Source organism: Lissotriton vulgaris, chromosome 12 (assembly GCF_964263255.1).
Source record: "Lissotriton vulgaris chromosome 12, aLisVul1.2, whole genome shotgun sequence".
NCBI lineage: Eukaryota > Metazoa > Chordata > Amphibia > Caudata > Salamandridae > Lissotriton > Lissotriton vulgaris.
Window position 1 is genome coordinate 267,387,804 of NC_141700.1, and position 25,881 is coordinate 267,413,684.

At 45.3% G+C, this 25,881-nt stretch overlaps 1 protein-coding gene across 4 annotated transcripts in view; it reads right to left on the bottom strand.

Moving 5' to 3' along the window:
* LOC147673925 (death-associated protein kinase 2-like) overlaps positions 1 to 25,881 on the bottom strand; it is a 682,889-nt gene that overhangs the window by 54,573 nt on the left and 602,435 nt on the right. For all 4 annotated transcript variants that reach the window (XM_086945018.1, XM_086945016.1, XM_086945017.1 and 1 more), the window contains 3 exons: positions 23,253 to 23,301; positions 18,882 to 18,908; positions 8,171 to 8,323 (listed from right to left, as the gene is read on the bottom strand). In XM_086945018.1, coding sequence (XP_086801144.1) covers positions 8,171 to 8,323; positions 18,882 to 18,908; positions 23,253 to 23,301 — 229 coding nt within the window. The remainder of the gene's footprint in view (positions 1 to 8,170; positions 8,324 to 18,881; positions 18,909 to 23,252; positions 23,302 to 25,881) is intronic.

Here is a 25,881-nt window from a genome sequence, read left to right on the forward strand (position 1 = left end):
TGCAGAATCTTGGTTCTGTGTGATATACTCTGAGATCGACTCAGCAATTGTGTTGCGATAGTGTGCATCCTCTATGGAGGAGGGATCAAGCCACCACATCGGGGCAGGTGGGCATTCCCCTGCCGGTCTAAACCCCACAAGCACCGGACTGCCCGAGGTATTCCGAGTGAGTAAAATATTTTGTTAGTCTTTGCAAACATACATATCAGTCTATTCTAGAATGCAGGGAGTGGATGTGTGAGAAATAGGAGTAGGCGTGTTCCCCAGCATGCTGCGTCCTCCATAGGTCTACCATCTCACATTGTTCGAGCCACGCCCTCAACACTCTAGCCACTCTACTCACTCTGTGATGTACAGTGGGAGTGTGGAGCGATCCATTAGAACATCCAGCACACAACTTAAATCCCCTCCAATTAATTGGTTTTCAATTGGGAAGCTGGCCAGACATGGAGAGGGAATAAAGGAACTGGACTTGGGTCTGGTTCAGGGCATATATGATCCCCAGTCCGATCTCATTTCCTGCCAGCTGCTCTTTCACTAAAACAAATCTACCGTCCCTGTCCACTTCAGAACGAATGTGTTCAAACGGAACTCCCGATCTCACCTAGATCAGGGCCCATCTGGCATAAGCCGAATATGATGTAGCATCTGTGTCTTAGTCTATCCATCTCAGTTCCCACCAGATGTGTCTCTTGCAGCACAGCAATTTGCACCCCTCGCCTACAGAGATAGCTGTGGATACTATGACGCTTAGTGGCAGAGCCCATTCCTCTTATGTTCCAGCTTAAAGTCGTTTGGGCGGTGTGGCCTACGCCCTCCCCGGGCTCTCTGTCTCTGCCTCCCCAGCTCACACGACAATAACCTCCCCCCATTTATATAATCAGGAAATAATGTAAAATGAAGATAGAAGAAAAATAACCAAAGGCAACACCAGACATGTCAAAAAAACCATAGAGGCTCAAGTAGCCTGTAACCGTGAACTTCCCTTATCCAAGGGCAGCGTGGTAACGGCTTACAAAGGCTGCTCTGCGGGGTGCGGCTCAAGTGGTACCAACGGGTCTAGTGTGCTATAGGCCCGGGATAAGATACATTATATAACAGACTAATTAAGTAGAACCATTTCTGAAGAAAGCGTCCCGGTGACAGAGGATCAATCTAGCGCCTAGAGGACCCACCGAGGTGGCATAGCACAGCCCCCTCCCCAAATTCGTTACACCATCCCTTCTCAACTGTAATACAATAAAGGATATCACACAATGTTATCGGCTGTCTGTGGCTTGGCTGAGGGGAGACTTATATTGTCTCCTTGTGGTGACACAGAGGCTGATTGTGCCGACTTTAGATCAGAGGTGGTGCCTACATTTGTTTCTTGTGTGCGTGCTAGCACTATCTGCCACTGCTTGTAGGGCAGCCGCCCTTTCGAATTCCATTTGTAACTGTGATGGGCCTCTGCTGCGTTCCCCTCTCTGCCTGTATCATGAGCGTTTCTGTGTCGGCTTCATAGTTGGTGGGGGGCATTTGTTTGTGGGGGTTAGGTCCTTTCCAGCCCTGTGGGCCTCCAATCAGTCCCATGCCATCTCCAGGCTGTCACAGAAGTGTGTGGTGTCTCCTAGAACTATCTGCAGATTTGATGGGAATAACAAGGAGTAATGGATATCATTGTACCCTTGGGCCCTATTAAGTGCTGGAAATGAGACACAGCTAGCTTGCACTGCTGCTGTAGAATTGGGGTATATTGAGAGTTTCCAATTTTCAACCGTGTAGGGGCCATCTGAGAGCGCTTTCCGTAATATAACATCTTCGTATTGTAGTAACCAAGCCACAATAGGTCTGGGGGGTTAGCCCGGCGCTGAAAGGCTGCGCCGGTACGCGTACTCCAGGGCGAAGACAGGGGTGAGTGACTCGGGGGCAACCTGTGTGCACAGCCATGTCTCCAGGTATCCTACCATGTCTCCCGTTTCAAGTTTCTCTGGGAGGCCCACAACCCTAAAATGATTTCCTTCTGTTGCAAACTTTAGCGCCTTCTGCTCTTCTCTCAAGGACCTGTACCCTGGTCTGCAACTGCATCATTTAGTTGGGGAGTGTGGAGCATTCGGGCCGCAGACCCCTGACCATCGTTTCTATGTCTTTGACACGGTAGGCCAGTTTATGGTGTTCTGAGCGAAGTAGGCCCAGGCCCACTGAGACTGCCCCTATAACTTGTTGCAGGGTAGTTTTAGTATCTTCGATGGCCACTAATATCTTGTCTAATTGAAGTCCGATAGGGTCTCCTGGTTGTGCCCCTACATTCTCTTCATTCTCCGCGTCTCTGTGGGGGGACCTCCCGTCTCAGACTGGGCTCTTGCTGACTTGAAGCTCATGTTCCCCATCTTAGCGGATTGATCGGAGTTTGTGGGTTAGTATAATGGACTTTGCAGGGGAGCAGCGCCCCTCCACCTTGGTCGACGCTCTGGGCTCCCGCACTCCGTTAGTGTCTGGGGGGGCCCGCCACTCCGCCAGACTTCCCCATGACACTTGCCGCCCCCATCGCCAGACCCCCCTGTAGGAAGTTGGAATCTGACTACATGGTTGCCCCCACTTTTTTCCTGGTGTTTTGATGGTTTTTGACTTAGTTTGGCAGGGAACCTGTTATTCAGGTCCCCAGCCTATCTGCTTACTCCCTTAAATGAGTCCATGCACTTTAGGTACACTCCAGTTTGGTTACTGGGGTACTCTTATGAGTCCCTTGTATATGGTACACTAGATAATAAGGGCATAGGTACCCCAGAGGCCTACCTGGGACTGTAGCATGTATTGTGCCACCCCTGGGAAGCCTTTCAAAATGACACCACAGGACTGCTACTGGAGTCTGGGTAAGATGGTGCATGCACCCCTTACATAGATATAGGTTACCTATATCTACCTTAAATCACTGCACATATAAACCCAATGGAAGGACTTATCAATCCTGAAGGCAGGGTGCTGGGCTTTGTGTGAGGGGGTGCCCATGCATGAACAGGGCCCCTCTGCAGCCTTCGGAATCTATTCTCTGGGGCTGTTCTGTGATGCAGCCAAACCATATACTCTAAAGTGCATTATAACCTCACGGTAAATGCTAACTTTGGAATGGCTGCTAGGAAACATGTTGTGTTTGGTGTCAAACGCTTCTTCCCTTCTAGAGGGAGAGACATGTACAGCCTGGTATACCCCCGGTACCAGTTTAAAAGAACCCTGGCATCACAAAATTGATGCCACAGACACAAGTCTGGCCTCCTGCTGCTGGATGAAACTCCGGCAGAGGAGGCCTAGACAATAGGTTTCCTGTCACAGGGAGGTGTCACCACCTCCCAGACAGGCTTTAGTGTATTGGGGCTGGTTGGGTGCACTCAGAGTGCTTTAAAGTTTGCACTGGGGGCACATTTGGTGCTCCTGTACATAGCCCAGTTCAAATTGGTTGCATGGGCTACCAGCCCCTGCTCTGGAGCAAAACTGGACAAAGAAAATGTGTGTGGCCACCCCTCTTTCCTGACGCTCCCATAGGTGGGTCCCCAGAGTATGTCCAACCCCTTCCTTGGGTATAAGAAAGAAACCCCTGGCTACAGGACTTTAGATTACACCTGGGCGGAACTCCGATACTGAATCCTGGATCTTCAACGATCTGCACGACGCTGGATAACTGAAAAATCTCCCTTGGAGTAAAGGAGTTACTCCCCTGCGTGGCAGGCACCAAAGACGCATCTGAACGGTTTCCATCTCAGAAGCTCCCGTCGGACTCCGAAGCATTTGCAATACAGGAGCTGGGTTTCCAGGATTCCCAGAGGCCGAACCAAGTCCCCAGCAAAGCTGAGACCCGTAGCCCTCATGAGTACCGTGGAACCGGAACCCCTTGCACATTTGCAAGTGCATTAGCTTCTCAACGTTCCTTGAGGCTATGCATTGGGTTACTTGTAGCCCAGACCCGAGCACCTTTTCCACCAAAGATTGCTGGCCTACACTCCACGAGAGTTCCGTGAACAGGCCCTTTGTGTTTTCGCTCGAGGTACCTTCGCGATCCCTGGTCCGTTGATTGGTGGGTCGCTGAGAAGGCAGCTTTGACTTTCCTTGGGTTTCCTTGGTTGCTCCAGACGTTCCCTGACTCTCCATCACTTGGTGAGTACCCCCGACCTTGCTGGTCAGCGCCGAAGCATCTTTTCTCTTCCTGCATGGGTTGCTCTTGCCAAGGCTTGTTGGGTCCGATCCGGGCACCGACACCGCAGCACTCGACATCCTTTGTGGGACAGCTCGAATCCAGCTCCTGGTTATTGTCAACACCTCCTGGTCCTCGTGGCTGCAGAGTCCAGCTTCACCTCTTCACACCTGAATCACCCGACATCAGTGGCCATTTGTCTATCGTGCCCCTGGCCCTGGCAAGTGACCCAGACTCTGTCCCCTCTGCTTTCTGGTTCCTCACATCTTCAATCCTTGCTTGGATCACACCGGACACTTTTTTTCTTGACGGAAGCAGCACTTTGCAGCAGATTTCCACTGAAATCAACGACGATTCCCGCCACCAAAGACACCTATGCATCTGGCTTACCTGGGTGAGGTAACTCGAGTTCTCCGGTGTGCCCATGGGTGTTGGCCCTAGAACCCCTTAAGTCTAAGGGGGTTTGCTCAAAGTCCTCTCCTAAGTGTCCTTAATCTTTAAATGTCCAACCGCTACTTTCCCCATAGAAGATAACTGCGATTCGAGGCTGTGTTCTCACACTGCACGCATCCCCCATTTGTACCCTGTGTCACTACCTTGGGTGGTTCCTAGTGGTCCCTGCAATTCTACAGGCTATAGGCCTTCGGTCTAGTCAAGTCATGGTTCTTGTACCACTTTCTTAATATACGGTTTGGTTCAACCCTAGGGCCTAACGTACATTGTGCTAATTTACTGTGATATATTAAGTCCAACATATGTGCTTTGACCTCTAGCCTCATAAAGAGACTAGTAGGGTGTGTTTAGTAATAAATACATATATTTTTATATATATACCTGATGTGGTTCTCCTTTCATTTAGCCATTCAAGAGATTATAGACCGGTAAAAGAAGCTGCTTTAGATTCCTTCAAGACTTAGCCAGAAGGCTGCTCTCCATAGCTACCACTAGGACAGCTTTCAAATAAGGTTGTCTTTAACCTATCACCTCTAAGGGGTTGTTTGTACTGGTGCAAGGTGCCCACTATAACTAGTGGACAGCATATGCCAGGCCAACTTCTCACGTCCCAACTTGGGCACTCTCCTCCTGGCCTGTTGTGGCCGGTGTCCGCTGACCCTGGTGCCCTTCGACTCGGGTCTTGCGGCCACCCAGGTCCTCTGGTCACCTCATCAGGCACAGACAGTGTACGGCAGCACCAGTGCAAAAACAACAGTTGATGTACAGAATGCAGCACAATGTCATACATTCACCCGAGTTCAGAGATCTGGCCTAAATCCATCGTTTTTTTGCACTCCACACCACCCCAGTTCAGACATGGCCATATGCAAATCAGCCCTGACCCTGTGCCTCATGGGAACAGTCCAGCCCGAACTGCCAAGCCCCTTGCTAATACTGAATGGCAAACCCATTTTACAATGTGTTAATAGGTTACAGAATCGAAAAGTAGGGCTTTGGACATAAAAAAAGTTTTAATGGCGCAAATGGCACCATTCTGCGAATCAGGCCATTTGCGACTTAAAAAGAGCTATGTACATCTAGCCCATAATCTCTCCACCAAATTCCTTAAAGTGAACCACACCCATCATTGCAAATACGTAATGTCTTCATATGATATGCATGTTTATGATTAAAGTAGCTATTTGAGGGTGATGTTTGACTTATTTATTGTTATCATTGGCTCTCTTCTGCCACCCTCCACATCCCTCAATGATTAATTTGTGAGGTGGCTGTAGGTGCTTGCCACCAGTAATCCTTTTTGCAATCCGGACTTTTTTTTGATCATCCAAATTTGACTTAGAATTAGAGAATGAAAAGCAGAAAAGGTAGAAAGGAGGAATAAGTGAGCGACAGGAAAACAGTGCCAAAGGCAAAAGGCAGAGATGAAAAGAACTCTCAAGAGTTAGTCAAAGAAAAAGGAAGTGTAGTGCTGTGAAAGAGAGAAGCATTTGGGTGGAATCAAAACTAAGCAACCTTGGTGTTGGGCAACCCAGTCTTCATCAGCACCGGCGAGAAGCTCTTTGAAAAACGTTGAGCGCTTGCACTTGTTTACTTATTTTTATAATTTAAGAAGGGCTTCCCCCTAAAAAAGTAATCAAAAATTAGAGAGATGTCTTGTCCACATATAGTCAAGAGGTAAGGCTGGTGGAATGGAACACTGTCATCTGCTTGTTAGAATGAGCAGTAGAACAGTTGGAAATACAGTACTACAATCATTCACACTGGTGTTCCTCTATTTAAAGTCCACTAATTGGTTCCAACGCAGTTGTGCCTAAAAATAAATCATGAGTTATATCAAAGATGGTTGAAAGCCTTCATAAGTTACATGGATCCCATGGGTTAAAAGTTTCTATGCTGATTCTTTTTCTCTATCAGTCAAACTACTTTTGTCATATCCATCAATTCTAAAAGTCGTTGAGTGTCAGGACTAACCTTTCTTGACACTGGCAAACGTTGGATAGGTAGGGGTCCAATAGAAAGATTTAATACTTGTTTCCTCGTTATTGATGTCCAGGACATATGCTTCATGTGATCAGAGGCGGGAAATAGCACCAAATGGTCAATGTCTCGACAATGTATACCCCCAAAAAACAAACATTGGCAAAGCTAATATGGCTTGGAGCTGACATTGTATCACAAACCTATTGGCTTTGCCAATGCTCTTTTGGGTTTTCCTTCATTTATTGTAAAATTAATTGCAAGAGGGCCACCCGTGCATGCAAATGACAGCCAGCATGAAATGTTTTTTCTTACAGTAAAGGACAAAGTGTTCCAAGATGGTCCTCGTGCATGCATAATATACACTCACAAGCACAGTGACCATCTTGCAATGCTTCTTCTTATGTTTTATGGAACGCTATTCCAATATGGCGGTTCTGTGTGCACACATGGTGGCCAGATTGAAATGCTTTTTTTTAGTTTAAGAAAAAAACAGTCTATGATCCTGGAATAGTTTTTTCGTTGCACAAAATAATAAAATTCCAAGATAGCTACCATGCCTGCATACATGCAAACACAGGGGCGTGTATGAGCGGCCATCTTTGCATGGTTTAAGAACCATTCAACGTTGTCTCTGCCAATACAGCAGAGGGTTTCTGAGCCGTATACAAATCATTCCATCAAAACAGTGAGACTAAAATGATCCTTAAAGCATAAACACAGGAATATACCGGAAAGCCATTAAATCACAAGCAAGGAACTGAGTTAAACAAGAAAGGCATTGAATCCTGAGCAGAAGGTCGACCAAAAATTCACTCAGAGACTATGGCTAGACTGGATATAACAGCTCTGTCGCCAGCATAAGAGAAACCTGAAGATGCATTCATCAATACTTTTGAGGTACTGTAGCCTTGCGGAAGTATTTCAGAAATGTTCGGCTGCCCACCAAGACAGTGTAAAGCTCTTACATTGTGGAAGCTTAGCATGTGAAAGTGTTCTGACACTTCATGGAGAATTGACAAGCAGGTGTTTTAAAAAACTGAAATCCATCTTTCTGCAGCATTCACACATTCTTGGGAGCTTTGGAATAGATTACCATACCTCACTATCCCTATTCTAAACATATTTTGAACACTGCATTTAAAATCTAGTTACTCGCTGAACAATACCTCACTGAAGTGAGAAATGTCATTCAAGAAAACAGCTGCTTTCCAAGGCTTCCCTGTTTTACCCAGTTCCCTAAAGACCCAAACAAAATTGTGGAATGATGTATGATGGTCTGTTGCATACCTTGTCTCAGTCAGGTCTGCGAAAGGAATGACTTGCGTCTAAGTTTCATTATTTATTGCCCAAAGAAGTTGAATTTTGTGGTGAGAAGACAAAAAAATTCACCAGTACAATGTACATATTTCATTATCAATAAAGCAGAAGGGGTGGGTAAATGTATGTATCCCTATATCTTCAGGAGAGTCCAACATGAAAGGGATGTTGTAGATGAGGATATATATTGTCTTTCTATTTTACAATTGAAAAACGTTGATAAAAGTAACATATTAAAAGTGGACACACTACCTCGGATCCTTAAGGAGTAGTTGTCTGATGAAATCTTTGGCCATCTCGCTGGTTTGCTTGAAGTAGCGGTCATCAAACTCGTAGTTTCCTTCCACAACATTAGTCAGGGTCTCTGCATCAGTCTCCCCCTGGAACGGGGACAGTCCACTTAACCTGGGATGAAGATAAAATAATTGAACATGAGCTTTAATCACCACCAGGGTGTGAAGAACCACAGATGGAACAGAGTGGAGCATGGTATTCACAGTGAGTGAAGGGAGACTGTGCTGGACCGTCTACAGGGAAAACACAGAAACCCTTGGTATTCAATGGTTGTCTTTTGGGGCTGAAACATTCTGACCTCAAACCTCTGTGCTGCATAGTCTCACCAGGATAACACACATGATGTCACACACACCCGATCCCGAAACTCAAAGGAACAAAAGTGCTGCATAAACTTTGGTGATGGTACAAAAACATAGCTTTTAAGTCTGGTGACGTGTAGGAAGAGTAATTGATAGGATGTGTGAGCCTCATGGTGCACATCTACTGTGAAGTTCCACATGTCTATGCTTCAACAGCGAAACTACAGAAGCAAAGAACATTACAAGTGGTTCTTAACAATACGAATGACTGGCATCTTGAACACCATGTTCGAAGAGCGCACAGAAGGCTTGTTTACCAACTCCATGGTTAGCTTCAAGGGTCCTGATGCCCCATTTGCAACTAACAAGGCTCATGTAATACCACAACAAAGCGAACTCAACCTAAAGACTACAATCATATAGTCGGAGATTAGGCAACGTGTCACTATTGGTCATACAATACGGACTAGTCTCCAGAGCCAAACTGATGGTATGAATCTGGTCACCGTGCGGTTCACATCCAATATCACACAACCGCTAGAGACAACATCTCAGGTGAACTATGCAGTTAAGGGGTCTTGAAATTGAAGTGGTACATTGCAGAGATCCTTAAAATAAACCCTCAAAAAGCGAAGAATTGGAAGTTCTCAACGAAAAATGGAGGTCGAGTGAATATATAAGTCATGGCTACGAGTATCTTAAGGCTCAGTAGGTGATCTATTATTACCTTTCTAGTGAAGAAGCATATTCAGGTAGTAAGACAGATTGGAATTACTTTTTAGATCACCATGCCTCATCCAACCATTTTTTTACCAATATCAATTTCCATGTTGTTAAGAATCCAACACTTTTGCCAAGAACACTTGATTCTCTGGACCTCCCCAATACCAGACAGCTTGAAAAGGAGACGAACACAGACATGGCATGTCCAGGTAAATAATGCCTGACGGTCATCAGCCTTTCTGGAAAAGGCACTTGATTCCATCTCTGGAGTTAGTTGTCTAGAGAACGGATTCAATCAAAAGGACAGAACTGACAATGAGATGGCTGGACACCTCTCAATCCCAGCATTCGCCTGCCATGCTCATTTATGTAGTGAAGATTATGGAATATTCTTCTCCATGGTCTGTATCCCACATACCTTAATTATGTTGCATGGCTATCTTGTTATTATGTATGCTCTTGTAATACCTATCCAAATTGTAAAGCGCTCTGATACCCGCCTGGGTCAAGTTTGCATTAAATAAAACTTTCAAAGAAATAAAGGCAACTGAATTATGAAGATCAGATGAAAAAAGACTGAAACCACTAACCTTAAAACCCAACTGAAAACACTGACTGCCAAGATATCTACCATACAAAACTATCTGTCAGCAAAATCTGGACTTGCACCTATTTCTTAGATGAAGCATTTCCCATTCCCATATATGCATAGTACTGTAGTAAGAATAGTAAATGTTGTGGGTGTGTCCTATGCAGCAGCGTGTATTTCTTTAGTAGAGGAATGTTAGGCATGGAGAATTTGAAAGGTTGGGTATATGGAAGGTGACATCAGGGATATGAGAGTTCTGGGAAGACAGTTGGGAGCTGGGCGAGGAAGTGGTTAGATGCTGTTGGTGGTGTTAATATGGATCAATAAACTTCATGTGAATTTGCCCAACGCAGGGCAAAAACCGGCCCTGGCAAAGTGCTCGGCAGCCCCTCCCCAGGGGTAATGCAACTCCGCTCTTTGCCAGGGCCGGTTTTCGTCCGATTTTGTTAGAGGGCCGTTTTTGCAACTAAGCTGCAAAAACGGGCATGTAACAAAAACGGCCCCCAGGGGGCCAAAACCGGCCCCCACCCTTGCGGTCCACCGGGGGATTGCCCGGTGCCCGCAACGGCCAGTCCGGGCCTGGCCCAACGTTGACCTGGCTTTTGGGCCTCATAACAGTAAACTAATCCAGTCCTACAATAAGTGGAAGTGAGTTTAGTTGGGGGTAAAAATCTAAACTAGGTCGATGTTTTGAAGGTATATATTTCAATATGGTCGATATGTTGTTAGTTTACATTTTTGGATTCTCAGTTGTTACATTGTGTTTTTTTCAGTTTTATATTTTCACACGGAACTGCATTTTATGCCATAAACCATGCAAAACCAGTGGTTAGACATTGCTTCAGACATTCACACATTCAAATGGCTGTGCTTTAACTGAAGGATTGAGGCAGCATGTCCTTAGATTATGGACGAGGGCTGTAGACTACGTCCAATACTTTCCCCTAACAAGTTCATAAAATACACATTTCAAGTCATACTTTGAATCGGACTACTCAAAACTGGATAAATGTTCACCACCATGTGCTTCTCTTAAAACACACACACAATCTTCATGTATGTGGATTCTCTTCTATTTTATATATGCACATTTCTTCTATGACTTACAGCAATTATGTACCCATGTCTTGGTGTGGAGTGTCCCTTACCAGAAAGTGTAAACATTGTTTTTTATTATATATTGCTAATTATGGACGTTTTGATGAGGGAAACATGAAATTATATGAGGGGGAGACTTTATTGCCTGCATAGTTAATAACTCTGCATCACTATACAGAGAGAGAGACAGAGAGAGAGAGAGAGAGAGAGAGAGAGAGAGAGAGAGAAAAAAAGAGAGAGAGAGAGAGAGTTTGTGTGTGTCCACTGAAAAACACACTGGTTTCAGGGACGTTATAGTTAGTTGGACATTTCACTCATACAAAACCAGAGAAATCTGGCCATTATAGTTAGTTCAGCTAACCATAACCTGCGCCCCCTCAATGCATTGCTGATGACGTCACAAATTACATCATTCATGACATGGTCAGTGACATCACTGATGACATCATCCAGTGACTGTGTGTTTCTATAAAGTTTAAATATGTTTTACATATATGCCAAGGTGTATAGAAGAATGAGTGGGTGTATAAGTGTCTGGATGGATGATTTAGTAGGTGCGTGACTGACTGTATAAGTAATTAAATGCGTCTTACTGAATGCATGGGTTAGTGACTAATACAGACATTCACAAAGTTTAGTTTGGTCATTTGGTGTGTAATCGGTTGCATGGGTTGGTGAGTAGCTAAATGAGGATCTATTTGGGTTATTGATTGGTTGTCTGAGTATCTGTATAGGTGCCTGAGTGCCTGTGTGGGTGGGGGGAGGTGTGACTCTGTGCATAGACGTGTGAGTGGATGATTCACTGGGTGTATGGGTTCAAGAGTACATCTATGAAGGGCTGTATGGGTGGGTGAGTGTGTGTGTATGGGTGTGTTGGTGAGTGAATGGATGCCTCAGTGGTACATGTGTGAGTAACTGCATATATGAAAGGCTGTATATGTGAGTGTTGGAGTGTATAAATTACTATATGTGAGAGTGAGTGATTGGGAGAGTGGCTGTATGGATCAGTGTGCGCTTGTATTAGTTATCGTATAAAAGTGTAAGTATGTGCTAGTATATGTTTGAATAAGTGAGGTGGTGTGTGTATAACTGTATAGGTGAGTAAATGGGAGTGTGGTTGATTCTTTGCATGACTGACTAAGTGTGTGAGTAACTCTATGGATAAGTAGCAGTGTGTGAGTGTCTGTATAGATATCCAAGTGCATATATTAATGCCATATTGATGGTTGACCACATGTATGAGTGACTGTATGGGTGAATGAGTGAATGTGTGTGTAGACCTAGGAATTAGTGAGTGGGTATATACTAACTGGTATTGGTGTGTCTATGGTTTGGAAAATGGTATTCCGTACTTTAGAGTGGGTGTATCAAAGGCTACATTAGGGTATGAGGGGGTGCAACTATAACGGGGGCATTTCTCTCGTTTTGTACAAGTGAAATGTCCAACTAACTATAACTTTCCCTAAAACCTATGGTTTATTCAGTCAATTTCTAAGTTTTTTTTAAATGCTAATTTCTAACTATAACGTCCCTGAAACCTATATTTTTTTCAGTGAATTTCAAAGGTTTTTTAAATGCTAATTTCGAACTATAACGTCCCTGAAACCTATGGGTTTTTCAGTGAATTTCAAAGGTTTTTAAAATGCTAATTTCTTACTATGCATACAAAGGTAGGACATGTGAAGAAAGAGGAAGAAAAGCGCAGAAAGAAGCAAGACAATGCAGAAAGAGGCAACAGAAGTCCAGAAAGATGAAGAAAAGTGCAGGAAGAAGCAAGAGATGTGCAGAAAGAACCAACAGAGGAGCAGAAAGTCCTCCTGTGCCCCAGCTTTTTGCTGACGTGTACTGGTGGTAATTGACTCTGACTAACCAGGGCTAGAGCCAGTGCTATGCTAATAGACACTTAGAATACAGTGAAAACACCTACATACACTAGGGAACACTATGCGGTGGGGTACCCCTGTGATTAGCATGACCTCCTCTGTATTTGCCATGAGTTGATGCCTGGGTCACTGAATGAACAAATGAGTAGTGACTGGATGATTAGAGTGCTACAAGGAGAGAGCATGGTGATTTTATAAGTGCTTGGATTTTGGCAGAGTGATTGGATAAGTACATGGTGCTGGCTGGGTGATTGGAGGAGTGCATGGGTAGTGACAGGGCGATGGCTCGACTGCATGGGTACTACCTGGGTAATTGCAGGAGTGAATCCGTAATGTGTAGGTGGTTAGAGGTCTGTATGGGTAGTGCACAGGGGATTGTAGCAGTGCATGTGGTAGTGCCTGGGTCATTGCACAAGTACATGTGTACTGACTGGATGGAGAGAGTACTACCAGGAGAGTGCATGGTGAATTTATAAGTGCTTGGGTTTTGGCAGAGTGAGTAGATAAGTACATGGTGCTGGCTTGGTGATTGGAAGACTGCATGGGCAGTGCACAGGTGATTGTACCACTGCACGTGTTAGTGCCGGGGTCATTGCATGAGTGCATGGGTATGACTGGATGATTAGAGTACTGCAAGGAGAGTGCATAGTGAATTTATAAGTGCTTAGGTTTTGGCAGACTGATTAGATAAATACATGGTGCTGGGTGATTGGAGGAGTGCATGGGTAGTGACAAGGAAATGGCCGGACTGCATCAGTAGTGCTCAGGGGATTGTAGCAGCGCATGTGTTAGTGCTTGGGTCATTGCAAGAGTAAATGGGTAGTGACTGGATGATTAGAGTGCTGCAAGGACAGTGCATGGTGATTTTATAACTGCTTGGGTTTTGGCAGAGTGATTGGATAAGTACATAGTACAGGCTCTGTGATTGGAGGAGTGCATGGGTATTGACAGAGGGATTTCTGGAGTGCATGGGTAATTCCTGGGTAATTGAAGGAGTGAATCAGTAGTGTGTAGGTGGTTAGAGGTCTGCATGGGAAGTGCTCAGGGGATTGTAACAGTGCATGTGTTAGTGTCTGGGTCATTGCATGACTACATGGGTAGTGACTGGATGATTAGAATACTGCACGTAGAGTGCATGGTGAATTTATAAATGCTTGGGTTTTGGCGGACTGATTGGATAAGGACATGGTGCTGGCAGGGTGAATGGAAGAGTGCTCAGGGAGTGATAAGGGGATTGCTGGACTGCATGGGTAGTGCTCTGGAGATTTTGGCACTGCATGAGTTCGTGCCCTGGCCATTGCATGAGTACATGCATAGTGACTGGATGATTAGAGTGCTGCAAGGAGACTGCATGATTTATTTGTAAGTGCTGATGTTTTGGCAGAGCGATTAGATAAGTATATGGTGCTGGCAGAGTGATTGGAAGAGTGCTCAGGGAGGGACAGGGGGATAGATGGACTGCATGGGTAGTGCTCTGGGGATTGTAGCAGTGCATGTGTTAGTGCCTTGGCCATTGCATGAGTACATGCATAGTGACTGGATGATTAGAGTGCTGCAAGGAGAGTGCATGGTGAATTTGTAAGTACACATGTACTCATGCAATGTCCCAGGCACTAATACATTCACTGCTACAATCGCTAGAGCAGTACCTATGCACTCCAGCATTTCCCCTCTCACTCCGTGAGCACTCTTCCAATCACCTTGTCAGCACCGTGTACTTATCCAATCACTGCTCCAATACCCTAGCACTTATAAATTCACCATGTACTCTCTTTGCAGTACTCTAATCATCCAGTCACTAACCATGTACTTATGGAATGGTCCAGGCACTAACAGATGTAGTGCTACAATCCCCTGAGGACTGCCTATGCACTCCAGCAATCCCCATGTTAGTATTTGACCACTATAGGTGTTATAGTTTTGGATTCATACATGATAGTGGCTGGGTGACTGGAGGAGTGCACAGAGAGTGGCAGTGTGATTGCGGGACTGCATGGGTACTACCTGGGGAATTGAAGGAGCAAATAAGAAGTGTGTAACTGGTTAGAGGACTGGATGGGTAGTACATAGGAAATTGTAGAAGTGATCAGTTAGTGCCTGGATCATTGCATGAGTACATAGCTACTGACTGAAACATTAGAACACTGCAAGGAGAGTGCCTGAGTGAATAAGTGCTTGGGTATTGGCAGAGTGTTTGAATTAGTACATAGTAGTGGCTGAGTGACTGGAGGAGTACATGGGGAGTGGCAGGGTGATTGATGGACTGCATGTGTACTACCAGGCAAATTGAAGGAGTGAATGAGAAGTGTGTAGGTGGTTAGAGGACTGCATGGGTAGTACACAGGGATTGTAGCAGTGCAGGTGTTAGTGCCTGGATCATTGCATGACTACATGGGTAGTGACTGGATGATTAGAGTACTGCAAGGAGAGTGCATGGTGAATTTATAAGTGCTTGCGTTTTGACGCAGTGATTGGATAAGGACATAGGACTGGCTGGGTGATTGGACAACTGCATAGGTAGTACCAGGGAGATTACAGGACTGCATAGGTAGTCCTCAAGGGATTGCAGCAGTGTATGTGTTAGTGACTGGGTCATTGCACGAGTACATGGGTAGTGACTGGATGATTAGAGTGCTGCAAGGACAGTGCATGGTGATTTCATAACTGCTTGGGTTTTGGCGGCGTGATTGGATAAGTACATAGTGCTGGCTGGGAGATTGGAGGAGTGCATGGTTAGTGACAGAGGGATTTCTGGAGTGCATGGGTACTACCTGGGTAATTGGAGGAGTGAGTCATTAGTGTGTAAGTGGTTGGAGGTCTGCATGGGAAGTGCTCAGGGGATTGTTGCAGTGCATGTGTTAGTGCCTGGGTCATTGCATGACTACTTGGGTAGTGACTGGAACATTAGAGTACTGCAAGGAGAGTGCATGGTAAATGTATAAGTGCTTGGGTTTTGGCAGAGTGATTGGAATATGACATGGTGCTGGCAGGGTGATTGAAGGAGTGTATGGATACTGACAGGGCAATGGCTGGACTGCATAGGTAGTACTCAGGGGATTGCAACAGTGCATGTGTTTACTCCTGGGTAATTGCATGAGTACATGGGTACTGATTGGATGATTAGAGTCTTGCAAGGAGAGTGCATGTGAATTTATAAGTGCTTGGGTTTTGGCGGAGTGATTGGATAAGTACATGGTGCTCACTGGGTGGTTGGAGGAGTGCATGGGTAGTGACAGGGTGAAGGCTAGACTGCATGGGTAGTGCTCAGGGTATTGCAGCAGGGCATGAGTTAGTGCATGGGTCATTGCATGAGTGCACAGGTAGTGACTATTTTAGAGTGCTGCAAGGAGAGTGCATGGTGAATTTATAAGTCCTTGGGTTTTGACGGAGTGATTGGATAAGTAGACACATGTCACATCAGGCCCCGCCCCCTCCCTTCACCAATGTGCAAACGTGCCCCACTGGCGGGTTTTCAGTTGTCAAAGAGCACAGTATAATGAACGCTTAAGAGAAGACTGTTGAAACGTTGAGTGTGTATGAGGTGAGTAAAATCCCGTAGGCGAATAGGGGAAATGCTGTTAGGATATTATCTTAAATTTGGTTCCCTTTGAGTGTGGCTTCCTGTTTTGTTCTATTCCAGGTGACTGATCACGTACAGGAGATTCGTGACTGATGGTTCACTAATTGGTTTGAACCATGTTAATGTGAACAGTCGGATGTGGAAGAGTGGTTTTATAGGAACAGGCTGTGTTTTCATGACTTAGAGACAAGGTGGTGATCCACTCTACTGGTGAGTGTGTTAGGAACATCGTAATAAGTTTTTAGATAGGAGACTTTCTTGGTTTGCACTCACGTGATATATTCTAAACATATGGTAATTTTCCAGGCCCGAGAGTTGCATACTTGTAGCTCTAAGAAACATTTTTGACCCGCCAGACCTATTTCCGGATATCAGGATCTTGCTGACGACGTTCTATGGATATTTGGGTGAGTGTACATATAGAACGGATATTGCAATACATTGTGTAAATAGCAGCATAATAAATACACTGTCTCATTGTACATAGTATGTTTATTTTATTATGTTTGCTATTTCAGCCGTGAAAAAGTCTTCGCGAAAGACGAAACACGTGTCGGCTACCATGTGCTGGGAATGTTTTAAAAGAAACTCTTTTGGCAACATGAATAAAGACAGCTGAACAGCAAGAATATTGTTCTGTCTGGATATCTGATTCTGATCAATGTTGTTGTGTATTGTCAGCTCTTATCATAGGGATTATTATTGAAGATTCCCAGAAGTCTGATCTACACTGTTCAAGGATCAATATTTGACTTAATGGAGTGCTGCCAGAGCCTCCGTTTTTCGCACAGGTTTTAGGTTGGGGGGATTCATTCCCCTTAAATCCTTAAGGGTACCTGGGGGCCAACTAGCCCACCAGGTACCTCCAGTAAGCGCCACAGAGCTGCGTTGAAGAGAGGTGGTCCGAGGCCACGCCCCTTTTTACACCTCTCTACAACGCAACTCTGTGGTGCTTAATGGACGTACCTGGTGGGCTAGTTGGCCCCCAAGAACCCTCAGGATTCAAGGGGACTTAATAGCCCCAACTTAAAACGCGCCACAGGGCACGTTTGCACACTTGTCACATCAGGCCAAGTCCCCTCCCTGCACCACTGTGCAAACACACCCCCTGGTGCATTGAAAATTGGGGGACTAAGTCCCTTTTAGTCCTGAGGGTCCCTGGGGGCCAAATAGCCTACTAGCTACCTTCAGTAAGCACCACAGAGCTGGGTTGCAGAGTGGTGTTAAAAGGGGGCATGGCCTTGGACCATCTCTCTGCAACGCAGTTCTCTGGCTCTTATCGAGGTACCTGGTGGGCTAGTTGGCCCCTAGGGACCCTCTGGATTCAAGGGGATTTAATCCCCTAATTTACAATGTACCAAGGGGGGCGTTTACACAGTGGTGCAGGAAGGGGGCGTGGTCTGATGTGACAAGTGTGCAAACGCGCCCTGTGGTACGTTTTAAGTTGGGGGATTAAGTCCCTTTGAACCCTGAGGGTCCCTGGGGCCAATTAACCCACCAGCTACCTCCGGTAAGCGCCACAGATCTGCGTTGCAGAATGGTATAAAAAGGGGGCATGGCCTTGGACCACCACTCTGCAAAGCAGCTCCCTGGCGCTTACTCAAGGTACCTGGTGGCTGGTTGGCCCCCAGGGACCCTCAAGATTCAAGGGGACTTAATCCCCCAACTTAAAATGCGCCACAGGGTGCATTTGCACACTTTTTAACATCAAGCCACGACCCCTCTCTGTACCACTGTGCAAACGCGGCCCGTGGTGAATTTTAAGTTGGGGGATTAAGTCTGCTTGAATCCTGAGGATCGGTGGGGGCCAACTAGCCCACCAGGTATCTCCTGTAAGCACCAGAGAGCTGCGTTGCAGAGAGGTGTAAAAAGGGGCGTGACCTCGGACCACCTCTCTGCAATGCAGCTCTGGAACGCTTACTGGAGGTACCTGGTGGGCTAGTTGGCCCCCAGTGACCCACAGGATTTAAGGGGACTTAACCCCCAACTTACGCCACAGGCGTGTTTGCACACTTTTCACATCATGACCCATCCCCCTGCCTTCACCAGTGCGCAAACTTGCACGGTGGCCATGCCCCTTTTTACACCTCTCTGCAGCGCAGCTCTGTGGAGCTTACTGGAGGTACCTTGTTGCCTAGTTGGCCCCCAGGGACCCCCAGGATTCAAAGGGACTTAATCCCCCAACTTGATTTGCGCCATGGGGCGCGCTTGCACAGTAGTGCAGGGAGGGGGCAGGTCCTGATATTACAAGTGTGCAAACACGCTCTGTGGTGCATTTTAAGTAGGGGGATTAAGTCCCTTTTGAATCCTGAGAGTCCCTGGGGGCCAACAAGGCCACCAGGTACCTCCAGTAAGTTCCACAGAAAGAAAATGTCCTGTGCCAACAAGATCGGGATAGAGAAAAGATACAAGAATGGAAAGAAGTAGCAGAATGGACAATTTGATGACAGAAACTGAATATTGAGAGACAGAAGGCGAAAATTGTACTACTTACAAAATATATGTAATGACTCCAATGCTCCTGAAATAGAAAAAAACACAGCAGTTCAGATTAATGTACTTTACAAAAAAACATATGAAAGAGAAATGTCTAAAATAAATTCACATTTGTCTGAGACTTCTTATCACTTTATCCAACAATGTGACTTAGTTTTAAACTTTCAAAAATAACCCTTACTCAAAGAATTTCAAGGACGATAGATCATACATTTGTTTGTACTGAATCCCCCCTCTTGGACACTTCCCAACGTAATTCTGTAGCTACTTCCTATTTCATCATCTTCCCACCTCACCATGATTTGCACAATATGACGCACAGCACCAGGGTAGTATAGATCATGGCAAGGTAAGGAAACTAAATAGGGTGCAAAGAAGTTGGTAATGCCGGATTGCCACTATGCGCACAAAAGGCTTCTGCTTAGCTTTTGGAAAGTCACGAGGAGCAAAATATCACTATGTTGAGCAGAGGCCATTCCTGCATCCGGTTACAATCATTGATGGATCAGATTTCATCTGGAGTCAGGCATCGCTTTATTTTTGTGCTTCATACAGACTACATTTAAAATGACACAAATTTTGGTGCAAGTGAAAACACAAGGCACATGAGACATGAAATGAGGCCTAGTCAGTCTGAAAAGCTTTTGCTGAATTAACATGTTTTTCACAGCGCAGAGAAAACTTGTGAATTAAGTGGCATTTTTAGTTGTGAAAATTAACCAGTGAATGTGTTCTCTCTTCCCAGCTCATTTTCCTTGCAATCTACATTCACTATTCCTGGCTTAAAAGACTTTGGCTTTGTTGCATAGTTAGAAAAAAAAATAATTCAGTTCATAACACATCTTTTTATAATGTGTGTTAATTAATAATGCACCGAACACTACATGCGGGCCAAAACGCTTTTTGCATGAAAAGCTATCTAAAACATTAAAGCATGTTGCTATGAGTATGTATTAACTGTGTGTGCTTTGAAAATTTTCACTAGTGCATGTTTATGCTATGTTGCACATTTTTATTTTTGCATGTTGAGCACAAATAATAAGAAAAGCTGCTTTAAACTAATAGCTTTTCTAGGTAATCATTTATAAAGGGTATTAGTATGGGTGGAAAAACATAATGGGTTTATTTACATAAAGTTAATACACTTTTGTGCTTGTTTTGTTTTTGGGCCTAAGATAAAATGGCTGCATGTGAATCCCAGCAAGGCTGTGACTTGCATTAAAAGAAGAGAGCATGCACAGACTATACCAGCTTGCCTCAAGACACGAAGGAGTCAAGGCTACTGTGTACTGTACATTCTTGTTATTGTGCCAATGTACCAGTGTTAGTTAAAGTATCCTTCCTGTGTGCAATATGACAGGAAGGAGGAAAATAGAATTAAATATTTTTCCTAGTAAATGTTGCTAAAACATATAAATGTATGAATCATTAACACTTCTTTTGTTAAAACCGGTATGGTTTGGAATTTCCAATGAGATCAGAATGGCGGGACCCTCGTGCCATCTTGGCTAACCAATCAGGTACAAGCTTTACTGAAAAATGCAACATTTTGTGTAGTCTGCCAAGAATTAGAGTAGAAATAATGACTTCTTAGGGGGCGTGTGGGCTCCTCTCTTCAATTCAGGGGGCCTCTGTCAGAGAGGGAGGAGAGGCAGCAGATGAGATCCGACTTCATATGGGTTAGGTACTTGATCGTCGAGGGTGCAGCCTGGGTGGAGATTGCATCCAAGGAGAGACAGAGAGAGGTGGGGGGCCTTTGCTCATATTTGTTTCAGAGAAGTCCTTGCACGTCATATTTTTTGCAAGGCATATCACATTCCTCTGTGGACTTGTGAAGGAGGGGCATTTTCAAGGAGCAGCCTTTCTGTCAGATGATGGAGATGGAGAAAGACAGATTGAGCATCACGAGAGCAGAGAGTGCAGCTGATTGGAATAGGTTTAGATGCTAAAATGTTAAGTTTATGCTTTGACTAATTATTTAGTTTGAAAAGATGTATTTGTCTTAAGCATTTATTTCTCTTAATGGGAGAGTTTTGCAAATTTTTAATTATTGATTAGTCTTGCAAGACTCTTTTTTCCTAGAAATTCTTCAAGAGTTTTGACTGACATTTGCGACACATTTTCCTTTCTACAAGTGATACTTATATGCAGACTGTAATATGTTCTGTATTAATGCTATTTTTCCTGGTTTCAAAATTCTATAACCTGATTGGTATTTAAATAATGAATAAAGGGTTAGAGAAAACCTTAATTTTTTTCACTAGAAAATAAAACCCCATAAAATACTCACCAACTCTCTTTATTGGCTTAAATAATGATTGCATTTTTGACTGTGCATGTGCATGTAAAGTCTCCTGAAGGTAATACATGGTGTCAAGGGCCCAACACCTTTTCAGAGGTAAAATAGAGGTAGATGAGGTTTTATATTGAGAAATTACCGTGAAATTACTGCTGTATCACCATGACACCGGTGTCTTCGAGATTTTACACTGACAGGGCAATGGGGGACCTGCATTTGAAACGACTGACTGGTGAATAAAGGCAATTTTCATTTGGTGCAAACATCATTCTTTCACTGATCAGTCAGTGCAAGTGACATTTGATAGTGGTTATGCCCTATAAATTGGTGCACAGTGACAGAGTCACCCGTATAGAATTGCTTGGTTGCCAGCACAGCGTATGCATTATGACCCATGGCATTTGCCATTCTCGTCATACTATTACAAGAATACTGGTTATTCGTGTTTCACATACAAACGTCAAACACATGCACCCAGGTGTAAATATGAAATCAAGAACAAGGGGAAATCTCAAGTTAAAAGTAAGGTTTGCACAAAGTGGTTGATCACCAAGGTCAAAATTACCACAATTCACAAACATATTTGTAAATCTGCAAATCACTGAAACATGTATTTCAAGGGATTAAGAAACATTTCCAGTAGTAGGAGCATAAACCCAGGGAAGTATATAGATTTCCAGATGTACGCTTACTCATTGCAGACCATAAAAGCAGACACCTAAGTGTTTATAATCTATCGGATGAGATAATTATCTCCTATTTAGAGTGTTTCCCCTGAAATGAGGATACCTTCAGATTGTGGCATTTACCACATTGAAATCTGCATGTCCTGGTATCTACCAGGCATTTTTCGCCTGATAAACATAAGCAGGTTTGACCTCCTGATATTTATCTGGGTAATGGTAACAATAAACATCTGTTATTTAGTGACAAGATTCTCATGGGTGAACGAGACTTTACAAATACACCTGTTATGCTCATGTGTTTTTACGTGTCGTAAACGGTAGTAAAGCACATATCGAACACTCATAATGAGGGCTCTTGTAAATACAGGCTAGCAACTAGAGCCTGATTTTAAATGTATTTTGAATCTACAGTATTAGTGTCCTGTGTACCTTGTATTTACTTAATCAGAAGTGTGGTATTGCCACTCCCAGCCTCTCTCCATCTCCAGCCCCTCAACTCACTCCCATCAAACAATGCATTGCTTTTTTCCCCATCTTGCATGGCCTATTTTTCTTGGGACTCCAAAGTGGTCCTCTGTACCGAATTCATGTCAGATTTTCAGGAAAACCACTTCCTACGTAAATGGGCTTTATTTAGATTAACTGTACGTAAACTCATCTCACGTGCACATTCTGAAAATATGATAATGTTCCGGATCTATATGTGAAACAGGTTCAGAGCTCATTTGTCCCAGGCTTTCCCCCCAACTCCACTGTCATAGTTGACATGAAAAATGTCCCCCTGGTGCATTCCTGCAGAACAGTCAATGTCCGTTTGGGTTTTCCGTTACAACTCCTTTCTCGAGAACAGATTTTGGATGGAGGACAGTGCAAGCTCAGGCACTGCAGGACTTGCATTTCCAATATTCTCAACTCGCCATTTGTCACAAACATTAAGGCCACCTTGTGATGAGGGTTTATACTGCAAACCATGCTGACCACACTTCTCTCTAGACGATACATCTTCTCAAGCCAGTGCTCAGATGTGGCTTGGATTGAACTGTGAGCTACAGATATAACAACCCCACTCATGGTATTGCATCTTGTACCTTTAAAATAATATAGAAATCTATCAACAAACTAGCTCGATTATTTATATGGTAAATAGGAGCATTTATTTTCCAGTTCCTCTATTTTTGAAACAAACATATGCCCTGGATAAAAATCAATGTGCTTGAACATTTTGCTTGTACAATGTTTGATCAACAGTGCCGTTCAGTGTGTGCTTTGCAGGAGTGCAGTTAATGAGGCTGTGTGCCCAGGGGCGCCAGCCAAGCCAAGCTGTCAGATAGTCCAGTTCAGAGATATTTCACTGCACGATTCACACTCTGCAATATATACTTACCACATGTCGGTTGCTGTGCTCAAGGGTTCGTAGTTTATAACTTCAGGAGCTAAGGGGATAAAAAAAAGGTTCTGATTAACTGGGTGATTTGTAGGTTTTCGCTCTCTGACGCGTTTTTATGCTTCTTCGGAAAACAAGACAGAGAAAAGGAAAAAAGCCCTGCCACCTAAGGTTGCTTTGCAAACATATTTTCACTTAATTCTTCCACTACACCATGAGTGGACACTTAGCCTTATGCACCAAGGGATTTTGTTGTTGCAAAGCTTGTGGCAGGCAAAATCACTGGCTTTGCAGCTGCAATAACCCCCGAACGTGCCCATTCCGTGTTTGACAAATCGTAACTCACCCCGTCGTTCCACCCCCCGCCCTGCTTCCTACTTGTACCTCCTGCAATCATGTCAGCCAACAATGCCGGTTAAAGTAGTGGTCGTTGTTAGCCGCAGTTTATTAATATTAAAATTGCAATATTAAAATTACAATATTCAATTTTCAATATTACAAACAAATACTGGTTATGCAATTTCTTCATTTACGAACTGTCCTCATCAATCATACATGAATATTAATAGACACATCACACCTTCTTGTGAGCAACAGGTGTCAGTTTTCTTCAGTTCGTAAATGGCACTTTGCAACCAGTTCCTTGTGAATCCTTGTTGTCCCATTGGTTGGTTGCCCACGCCGTCTGCGTGTCGTGGAGGGGAGCTTTTTCCAACTGGAGTTAGGTCCCCAGCTCGCTACCATTTGCGCCCTGCCGTCCGGCTGGGTCTGGGCCGCGAGTGCCGTCTCCTCTTGGTACTCCCCTCCTTGCTGCGGCCACGTCACCCTGCCGTGCGGCATTGAAAAGTGTGTGGCCCTCTTCCTACACACCACCCGCCGGTGTGTATCCTTACCAACCATTGTAGGAGTTCCGCAAAACACCCGTGCCCTTGTCCAGCCCTGCGACTTCGCTGTTCCTTAGGTGTGGGTGGGTGGGTCTGCAGATCTTCTTGTCGCGCCGCTCTCCCAGCTCCACGAAGAAGTTGTGGCCGAGCTGGGGGAGTCGGCGCCTTAAATCCCCCTGACTCTCCTTAGGGGGGCTTCGGTGTCTCCCCTGATTGGGGGATTTGAATGAGGCGGGGGGGTGCCATTGGGCGCCTCTTAGGGGCGCCCAGGCCAAAGGTTACTTCCGGCCGGGCAGGCAGGTGCGCTGCCCGCTTCCGCTGGTCTCCGGGCGCTTTGGGGCGCCCGGAACCAGTTTCACCACTGGTTGGGGCACCACGTGGGTTATGGCGCCGGCCTTCTAGCCTCCCCACCCCTGCGGGAGGGTGCGGCGGCCTCTGCGATAACGCCCGAAGGTGCCCATTCCGTGTTTGCCAAATCGTAACTCACCCCGTCGTTCCACCCCCCCACCCTGCTTCTCACTTGTACCTCCTGCAATCATGTCAGCCAACAATGCCGGTTAAAGTAGTGGTCGTTGTTGGCCGCAGTTTATTAATATTAAAATTGCAATAATAAAATTACAATATTCAATTTTCAATATTACAAACAAATACTGGTTATGCAATTTCTTCATTTACGAACTTTCCTCATCAATCATACATGAATATTAATAGACACATGACACCGTCTTGTGAGCAACAGGTGCAGTTTTCTTCAGTTCGTAAATGGCACTTTGCAACCAGTTCCTTGTGAATCCTTGTTGTCTCATTGGTTGGTTGCCCACGCCGTCTGCGTGTCGTGGAGGGGAGCTTTTTCCAACTGGAGTTAGGTCCCCAGCTCGCTACCATTTGCGCCCTGCCGTCCGGCTGGGTCTGGGCCGCGAGTGCCGTCTCCTCTTGGTACTCCCCTCCTTGCTGCGGCCACGTCACCCTGCCGTGCGGCATTGAAAAGTGTGTGGCCCTCTTCCTACACACCGCCCGCCGGTGTGTATCCTTACCAACCATTGTAGGTTTTCCGCCACGCCGCAGGGAGGCTTACGTCTTTCTGCGGCTCCCCCCATCCTGTTTTTATTTTATTTTATTTTTTTATACTTACTTACAGCCTGCCATCGCCAATGCACCCCACAGGTTGTCCCAAAAGACTCGCATTCCTCTTTCGGAAAGGTGCACCCCGTCCTGGCCGTACAGCTCTGGACGTCCTGGGTGAATGAGGCCGTGGCGGATTGAGTCCATGCCGTTCATGACACAGAACTTGTGCATTGCGATGTTCAGTTTCCTCCTGGCGTTATCCACCGCTTTGTGTGAGTCAGCGCCTCTCCAATGTTTTCTGCTGATCATTTCCGACCAGATAACCGTCGTGGGACCCAACCACGATGTTGTCGTCGTGAGATCCTTCTGGATGGCCTGTCCCAATGCTTTGCGCCCCAGCTTCGTCAGGTCGTTGCCGCCGAGGTGGATGATCAGCGCGTCGGGATGCCACGCCGAATCTGCCATAGGCTGTCCAGGGTTGGCAGCAGCTGCTCCCATCTCATCCCTGGTTGTCCCACCCACCGGATGCACGTCGCTTTGGGTCTGGCTGCCGCTTTGTGCCCCGACCGTCGCCACCATGACTCCATCCTGGACACGAAAGAATGTCCCACCACCCAAACCAGCCGCGGGCGTCCTCCTGTCAAGAGAAAGGGGGTTCTGTTAAGGTGGCCCGCTGCGCA